Below are 9155 nucleotides of genomic sequence, written 5' to 3' on the forward strand. Positions count from 1 at the left end.
ATTTGAAGGATGCTGCCTTTGAATTGGTTGCTTAAAGTGGTACAAGAAGGGACCGACGAGCCGAAGACATGGAGTGACTTCAAGACTATGTTCAACAAGAAGTTTCTACGTGCAAGCTTTGAAGCAGACGTGCAAAAGGAATGGGATGAGGTAAAACTGAAGGTCGTTGAGAATGTGGCCACTTATCTTAACAACTTTTCAGCCGTATCATTAAAGTTTACTTCTTATATTCCCATTCCACCACTAATGGAAATGCGTAAGTTTGTGAATGGATTGCAACCTAAGCTTATGCAAGCAGTATACATGGTTGGTCCAAAGTCTTTGAAGGAATCTCGAGATAAAGCTTTGCAAGCCGAGGCCTTGTACATGCCTTGGATGGACGACAAGACAAAAAACAACAATTGGGATCCACTTCAAAGGAAGAAGTTTAAAGACCGATCCCCTTCACGAGCCCAGTCTCAAGAGAAGGATGGGAATGGGGACAGACCTCCACTCTTTCAAAGAAGATTGTCCCTCAAGCAACGTGAGGAATACGCCAAAGAAGGGAAAAAGAAGGGACATTTGGTTGCAAATTGTCCTGGCAAGCCAAAGCAAGAAGCCAGAGAGATTGAAAGATCATCAGATTGACATCCTGCCAAGAAGTTTGTCAAGAGGAGATTGCATTGGAGCATTGCATTGGAGCAGTCTTGTACCATGAGGGCCATGTTGTGGCCTATGAAAGTCTTAGATAAGGATTCAAGGATTGTATTGGAACAGATTGTAGAATGGAAATTTTGTGACTTTTCTTGTCATCAAGGAAGATTCTTTTATGAAGTAAACTCGTTTATGTGTAACACAGGACTTGAAGTCAAACGTGATTACAACTGAAGCTTGGGAGAAGCTACTTTTATTGGCCTTGTATGAGAAAGAACATTGAGTTACATGTTTGTGAATGTTCGGTTTGTCAGATGGTCGAGTTTCATTGACAAAAGTCAACAAGATTATTGCACCCATTGAATGTTCTATGGGAGAGTATTGCTATGGATTCTATCTTTGGATTGCCAAAGTCAAGAATGATGGTATATGGACCTTTTCTAGATACCAAGAAGATCAACCATGTATGTTATTGGTTGGACCTTTCAGATCATGGGAGAATGCTTAATGTCTTCCATGACAGTTTATGGAAACCATACACAAGATTACCACTAGAGGAGCCTGTATTGGAGGATCCACTAGGGGTGGAAGAGCCAGAAAAAGAGAAAAGACAGTGGTCACAAAATTCCTCTTGAAATTTGAGAATTATTCACTATTGGAGACGAAATGGATGCTAGAGGAGTACATCAAGGACTATCCAGAGATACTTTGAGCTTATGAGGAACCGGTTGGTCCATATATATATTTGAAGTATAGGCATAGACATCTTGTGATCACGACAGATTCAAGTGGGAGGGATTGTATTCCTAGCTCTCTTCATTTTATATATATTAGATTGGAATTGATCATTATTCTGTTTATATAATGGTTACTTGGACATGCTCTAGTTTGGGTGGCAACGATGCAGATATATTGGATTTCATAGTCGGGCGGTCATTGCGACCAGATGGCCATGACTCTATTAGATTTCATAGTCGAGCGGTCATTGTGACCAGTTGGCCCAGATGATTGTATTGGATTTCACAATCGGGCAGTCATTGCGACCACATGGCCTAGATGACTGTATTGGATTTCATAGTCGGGCGGTCATTGCGACCAGATGGCCCAGATGAGTGTATTGGATTTCATAGTCGGGCGGTCAATGCGACCAGATGGCCCAGATGACTATTGATGAACTCTCAGACATTCCTAGTGACCAGATGGCCTTGAGGATAGACTGAGTGGTTTCCCTGAGGAGCCAGATAGCTCAGCATGGTTTTCGATGAAACCAGACATGACAATCCATGATTAGGAGGATCTTTACTTGTGTACTGCATACTGAAGTATGTTTGAATTTCTTCGACTTTGTGTGGTGTTTTTGATGTGTGGACAATGCTTGGATTTATGGCATGTGATAGTCCATTGGGCTCCAGACTACCTGGCTAGTACCTAAAATACCTTGCATACTTGTTTGTTGACTAGCTGCCTAGTTTTTGCAGGAGGTAAGTATGCATTTATTTTATCTAACACATGTGACAGGACATGAAGAAGTACCATCAAGAACAAAGCCATTGGTCAAAGATAAGACATTGAGATGTTGCCAAATGAGCATATGACACCACAGATATGAGCATATGACACCACAGATATGAGGAAAGACCAGATGCACAAGCTCACCAGATGGGGCTCGTACTTGGAATATATGTATGTACTTGGAATATATGGATGTACTTGGAACATGTGGATATAAATGGAACAGATGCATGTACTTGGAACACTTGTATTCTGCAATTGAGGATAATTGAGATATGAGAGGGAGGGAATGTAACTATTTGTCCCTCCTAGCCCATTTCACATGATGGAGCCCGTGCCTAGACACTAGACAGGTGGAAGAAGACATGGGGACAAGGACCATAAGGTTTGTTCAAGTAAAAGCACCAGTCTTGGTTAAAAAGTAGGAAAAAGCAAAAAGTCAAACTGAGTTAACCGCGAGCCAGGGATACCACTGGCAAGAGAAGACTGAGCCGGACCAAAAAGCTAGCCACTAAAGGTGAACCTCTCTAGAGCATCATGAACAAGATCTTGGTGGGAGAGTGAAGACCTTCATCAAGGGAGTGAATATTATCAAAAGTGTGGAGATCTTCAACATCATCATCTTCATTGCCTCTCTCCACTTGTCAACAGCCAGTGCTGCTGTTGTGCCGCCTTTCATCACCTCCAGCGCCGTTTCCACCAACAGAAGCGCCACCTCTGCCAACTGTTTGGCTGTGCCCATGCGCTGCCACCTGAGACGTCAAGTGCTGCTATCTGAACCGTCTATGCCTCTCAGCTGCTGCTGCCTGTTTCGTTGTTGCTGCCTCAGCCAGCGCTGCCACCCTCTAGCTATTGTTCGTTGCTGGCAGCAGCAGAACCACCTAGTTGCGTGGTCGTCTAGCCAGCTGTGAACCACAGCCGCTGCATGCTGTTTTGGCCAGGGCTGCTTGCATTTCTGGGCTGCACCACCTAAAGCACCACCTGTGCCACTTGCAACCGCCACCTAGCTGTGCTTCACCTGGCCATCACCTGCTGTATTGTGCGCTACTTGCCTCCAGTGCTGCCGTACACCTGCCATCAGCGCTACCATACTCTTGCATCAGCCTGAGTTGTACCTGCCTCCTGGTTGTTGCTCGCTAAATACCTGTTGGCCTCTTTCATAGCCTACTGCCTACCACTGTTTTCCTATGTGGCCTTCTCAAGGTTTTGTCTCTTTCTTTGATTTGGTCAACAAGCTTTACAATTGAACACAAAAAGCTTTGTCATCTACACATATTACTTGTGTACCTTTACACAAGCTTGGACTTGGATCTGGATTTGGACTTAGATCTGGATCTGGATTTGGATTTGGACTTGGATCTAGACATGGATATGGACTTGGATTTGGATATTGGATCTAGTACTAGCCCGGTGAGAGATTCTTGTGGGTCATTCTCGTGGTGTGCTCGGCATCAGAGATCTCGAGCTGACATTGACTTGGACTTCGATATCTTCATCGACATATTTGATTGATTTCGTATTCATTGGTTGTATTGATTGGACTTGGATTTCTTCATCGACATATTTGTTTGATTTTGTATTCATTGGTTGTATTGATCCTGGCTTGATAAGCCTGTGGATTGTTCCTGAATAAATTCTTGAAAGGGGGCAAGGCCTGTTCCCCACTCAGTGTGTGTACTGTGCAAGTTCCTTGAACCCCTTCTCTCTCTCTCCCTCTCTCTTATCTTATCTCTCTATATTTCTATCTCTTGGACACGTGGTTGGATCTGTCAAGGCACGCCTTGCTAGGCTTACAGTAGGAGCTCGTCTCAACATGCAATTACTGAAAAAAATAGTAATGCAGCGGGTGCCCCATGATGCGAGGGGGGACACCGATGTACTCCGGTGGGATGGCCGCTATCGGCAAAGCGGTGATTAGAGTCTCCATTGGGTTAGTGAAGTGCTAGACAAGCTGCCGAAACTGGCCTGGGTGCGATGGATTGGGTGTGGTGGGAAGCTGGCGGGTTTGGAGGGTAGCTGAGAGGATGGGCGGGGGGTAGGGGGTCGATGTTGACGGAATGATAAGGGGAGGCAAGTAAAGTCAATGGCCCTCTGCCGGGGAGGGGGGGGAAGTGGGGAGAGAGGAGGGGTTGTTGAGTTTGAGGGTCCTTCGCATGCGGAGGAGGTCAGGACAGAGCCCCACTAAAGCTGGTACTGGTGGTCAGCTGGCCTGCTGAATCTCCTGAGATGACTCTTTGTAAGGATCTTGTGGTATATGCGAGTAACGGTTCTTGCTGGGAGGAGCCATTGCCTCGGGACCTGCACCGAGGGCCAAGTCTGCAGACTAGAAGAACTAAGTCTCCACCAAAAATTTGCAAAGTTATCCCTGGCCATTTTCACAAATTTCTACGTGATTTTAGTTCACCAAGCCGGATAATCCACGCTCTAAGTATCCTTGAAAATGCTGCTTTGCCGATTGCGATGGCATGTGAATGAAAAGGATTTAGCTGCATGTAAGCCTTAGTTTAAATTTCACAAATGTTCAACCACCATTCTTAAGTGAACATGTGACATAATGCATATACTTTTTGTTTCTGAGTTGTGCACCCTTGTTCTCTCTCTTCCAACACTTACCCCAATTGCTACACAATAGTAGAATGATGGGCTTGTTCAACCACAGGGCTTCTCTAATGGTTTTGAGAACATTACTTCAAAAGAGGTGTTTCTACATGCATCTAATTGCAGATTCTCTTTCCTTTTCTTTTTGTGAGAGTTGAAAGCAAGCATGGAATAGTGGCTTAGGAATGCTGTATATGATCTACAAGCATTGGACCTTTGTGAAGAATTAGAGGAATACACTCCATCGTCTGCTGAGACAAAATGCTTACTGTGGTGGGTGGGTGGGTGTGCATGCGCACATGCACACACACGCACACGTGTGTGCGTGGTGCGCAGGAGCATGCACACAGGCACACAGGCATGCACACCTTCTATCAAAAATTGAAGGACTCGTGGCTAATGAGTGGCCAGAGTACCTAAAAGTGGATAGTATTTTATCTTTCCAAAAGAGAAAGAGGTCTAATATTTAGTCTCCTTGGGCCAGGTGAATAAAGTAACAAGAGATATGGAACCATATGACTGGCCATCTGGTCAGGCTTTGGCTGATGCTAAACCAGGAAGCCACCCTTTAACCACTAATCCGGATGGGAAGAGGGTTAGTGGAGTTATTAAACACTCGAGAGTGGAACCACAGACACCAGGATCAAATGCAGGTATAATCAATCATGTAAATAACCATGTTGTGCTTTGTCTCTTATTTCAAAGGGTTTTCCTTTTCCTTCGTAGAAACATGGTTTCATGCAAAAGGTGGTGTTTATTTCTTGATGTTACAGTTTCACCTGCCAATAAGGTCCGTACACCTGTCAGCTCCTGCCGTTACGACAACTCTCTTGGTAATGATCTACCTTCAGCAATGCCTAAGCTTGCTTGTTTGCATCTTCTTATGGTCAACACTTGTGGTATTCTTGACTATGTCTTTTGTTTCTTATCAGGATTGCTTACGAAGAAGTTTATAAACCTTATTAAGGAAGCTGATGATGGAGTTCTTGACCTGAACAAAGCTGCTGATATGTTGGGCGTGAGTTTACTCAATTCTGCCACAAAACGGGCTCTTACATAAATTTTGATATTGTTTATTTTTTGGGAAATTGTAGGTGCAAAAGCGCAGAATTTATGACATTACAAATGTGCTGGAAGGTGTTGGACTTATTGAGAAGAAGCTGAAGAACAGAATACAGTGGAAGTAAGATCTTGATCATCATCATTTTAAGAATGATCTTCTCTTTGTCACATTATTATAGGGTGATCAGTCGCTTACTGAGTTTTGCTTTTGCTTGCAGAGGTCTAGATGCCTCAGGGCCCAGTGATGTGATTAACGAAGCTGGATTCTTAAAGGTTGCTTAATTGTCCAGTGTTAGTAACTTAATCGTTTCTAGTGACTGTTTCCAACTTCCTTTAAAGCAGCTGACTGACTTGATATTTGCAGGCAGAGGTGGAAACCTTGCTTTTACAAGAGAAGAGGCTAGACAATCTCATCAGGTCTATCATTTTGGCCACCTTTGTCTAGTCTAGAATGTTTGGAAAAAGACCCCCTTTTTTACATTGTATGCCTCGTTAAGCTAACATGAGAAAAAGTTTATATTTTGGCAGAGACACAAGGGAACAACTGAGGATCTTAAGCGAGGATGAGAACAATAAGCAGTATCCTATATTGGGCTGTCTGCATTTGGTCTTTTAAATTCTAATGTGATAGCTAGCTATAAGCTTTCCAAGCATTGATGTGGCCTTGATCTCACCGCTCTCTGTAGATGGCTTTATGTCACGGAAGAAGACATAAAAAGCTTGCAGTGTTTTCAGGTGAGATCTTTAATATCCTCATGTCAATCCGAGTGCTTTGATTCTGCATTTCAACATGGTTTTTTGTCTGAACATGAGCTACTAAAATGATGTGTGCCCCCTTGGTTTTGTATAGAACCAAACTTTGATTGCAATAAAAGCACCGCATGGCACCACTTTGGAAGTCCCTGATCCTGATGAGGTGAAACTCACTTTGCTTTTGTATTCTTGCATATGACTCGAGGATTCATACCAAGAGTGTCTAGATAGATTAAAATCCAGAGAAGTAAGCTAGTTGAGCACCTGCCACCATTTTCACAAATGCTGGATGTATGTGAGATTGCAGGCCGTAGAGTATCCTCAAAGGCGGTATCAGATACTTCTACAGAGTGCGACTGGACCCATAGATGTTTATCTTGTGAGGTATGTGCACCGGTGGTGACGTCCAAGCTCTTAGAAATATATTATACGGATTTAAATGTTCTTTGATTATGCTTTACCATTGAGATTATAGCCAATTTGAAGAGAAGTTTGAGGAGATGAGTGTGGCTGCGGTGGCATCCGTAGAGACGGCCACTCTGGCTGCTGTTGGGGCTTCTTGCAACACTATGGTACCGGCTCTTCCTGAATCTGGTGACACGTGTGAATTGCCTGAGATGCTTGACAACAGGGATTCATTCTCTTCTGGGCTTGCTAGTCCCCACCAAGACATTGGGGGGATCATGAAAATTGTTCCATCAGATGTGAATGTAAGCACAAGACAACTGGATGATTACATCAGAAGGTTCCTCAGCATTTGTTTATTCTGTGGGTTGACCCAGGACGACACCACTGGCTTGGTGTGTTTGTCTGGTGCTGGCCTAAGAGCTTCACTTGGATGATTTAGTTGTGTTGCTCTTTTGCTTCTGCAGGCTGATGCTGATTACTGGCTTCTCTCTGATGTGGGTGTTGGAATAACTGACATGTGGAGAAGTGATCGTATCCTTGATAATCATCCACTTTATGCTCTTGTAAATGCAATACTGGTTAAAAACAACACAAGGCCTTGACATAATAAAGCTCCAAACTCTTCGTGGGATGATGTTGTGAATCTTGCTGTGGATGAGTTTGTGATGGTGGGCGATGGGAATTCTCATCCTCAAACTCCTCCTCAACATGTGAACTTGCATTCATGAGACCTCCTATGGTGGGTCGTCATCCCAAATCTGTTCTTTACAAGAAATTTTCATAGTGATTAATTTTGTCTCTTTGGGTCCATGTCAGGTAATGATGGCCAAGGTTTCTCCTATATTTGCTTGCCTTGCCCTGTGCTTGCTTGTGACATGCTGCCCTGCCGTCTGCTTGCTCGTGACATGCTTGAGAGATGCCAAGTTGGAAAAGTGGATACATGCTTGATACTAGTCCATATTAAAAGCTCGTGGATTGCTCTCTTCTCTTCTCCAATCTGTGTTCTCACATCGGGAGACACATTATGTGCGCCAAATGACCGTTTACTACTGTTGGTGGAAGCTTTTCATCTTGGAAGAGTATTTTGGGGGGATACAATTGGGGGGATACAATTGGAGATGCCTTCAAAAGGAGGCATAAAGGTGATGTGACATTATGAGTTGATTCATTGGCAAAATAATGGCATTAGTGTACAAAAGCCACTTGGTGGATAAGACATCAGTCTTACAATGATTCTCAAATCTCATTAGCTACTGCTATTGTAAGCTGTATGCCCACACTGGCCTTACCCTCTTCTTTTTCATTCTCTTCCTCTATCTACTCTCATGCACTCTACTTTCTTATCTTTTTTCCTTTTCCACTCTCCTACTCTTTGAGTCCAATTTTCTCTCTTTGCCCTTCCTCTATTTACTCCCATGCACTTTACTTACCTACTCATCAGCTACTACCTTCTCCTACTTTCTATTTAAAGGCTGTATTTGCACTCAATTGTATTCAACAAAGCATGTGTTAACATACTTACCAAAAGCTTATAAGTGCACCATGAGGTCATATATGCCACTAGAATGAAAAGCTGTATTAGTAGGAACTTCTTGATAGGAAATTGCATGAGCATTTATACTTATTGTCTAGGGGATGAGTTTCTTTGCAAAGGTTGTGTGAATTATATCACTTTGAAAGGAGCCATGTTTCAGACCAAAGCCTAAGACAAGGAAAAGTAAAACATGTATGCCATGGAAATAGCTCTTAGCACAAGTGATTTTATAAACATAGTGTGCAAGAATTGCTAAACGAGTATTCAAAGGAAGCATGTGCTTAGAGATATTGTGGGAATGCTTGACCAAGATCATAAGAGTGGAAGAAGGATCATAGGTAATATAATGTCTCACAAAACTATGATATAAATTTACTAAAATTTTGTAATTCAAAAATCGAATTAATTAGATAGATACACCTTGAATTTTCATATGCATTAAAACATGAAATATGAATTTCAATGTCCTCGAATTCAATTAAAGCCTCATTGGAGGTTATTATCAATATTAAGTTTAGACACATAATTATTGTCACATTGTTTTATAATTGGTGCTTTCAACAATTTTTCATAGGCAATGTGTACTAGTGATATATACACATCAAATTTGTTAAAATTTTACCGTTTTTCTAGATGTGAAATGTTTGCCATTGGA

General features: G+C 42.6%; 1 protein-coding gene across 3 annotated transcripts in view; it reads left to right on the plus strand.

Annotated features, from left to right (window-relative positions):
- LOC147608447 (transcription factor E2FB-like) overlaps positions 1 to 8179 on the plus strand; it is a 47748-nt gene extending 39569 nt beyond the window's left edge. The window contains exons 2-15 of one of the 3 annotated variants that reach the window (XM_086789247.1): positions 5228 to 5396; positions 5517 to 5576; positions 5676 to 5761; positions 5838 to 5926; positions 6024 to 6078; positions 6170 to 6222; positions 6334 to 6384; positions 6492 to 6540; positions 6656 to 6721; positions 6866 to 6942; positions 7034 to 7268; positions 7431 to 7497; positions 7579 to 7705; positions 7783 to 8179. In XM_086789247.1, the coding sequence (XP_086645373.1) occupies positions 5228 to 5396; positions 5517 to 5576; positions 5676 to 5761; positions 5838 to 5926; positions 6024 to 6078; positions 6170 to 6222; positions 6334 to 6384; positions 6492 to 6540; positions 6656 to 6721; positions 6866 to 6942; positions 7034 to 7268; positions 7431 to 7497; positions 7579 to 7694 (1173 nt within the window). In that variant the 3' untranslated portion in view covers positions 7695 to 7705; positions 7783 to 8179. Of the gene's footprint in view, positions 1 to 5227; positions 5397 to 5516; positions 5577 to 5675; positions 5762 to 5837; positions 5927 to 6023; positions 6079 to 6169; positions 6223 to 6333; positions 6385 to 6491; positions 6541 to 6655; positions 6722 to 6865; positions 6943 to 7033; positions 7269 to 7430; positions 7498 to 7578 lie in introns of all 3 variants that reach the window. The other 2 variants (XM_086789248.1, XM_086789249.1) reach the window with 2 other exon arrangements.
- Positions 8180 to 9155: the final 976 nt, after the last annotated feature.

The sequence above is a fragment of the Cibotium barometz genome, chromosome 53 (assembly GCF_041138505.1).
Source record: "Cibotium barometz isolate CiBa-2024 chromosome 53, ASM4113850v1, whole genome shotgun sequence".
In the NCBI taxonomy this organism is placed as follows: domain Eukaryota; kingdom Viridiplantae; phylum Streptophyta; class Polypodiopsida; order Cyatheales; family Cibotiaceae; genus Cibotium; species Cibotium barometz.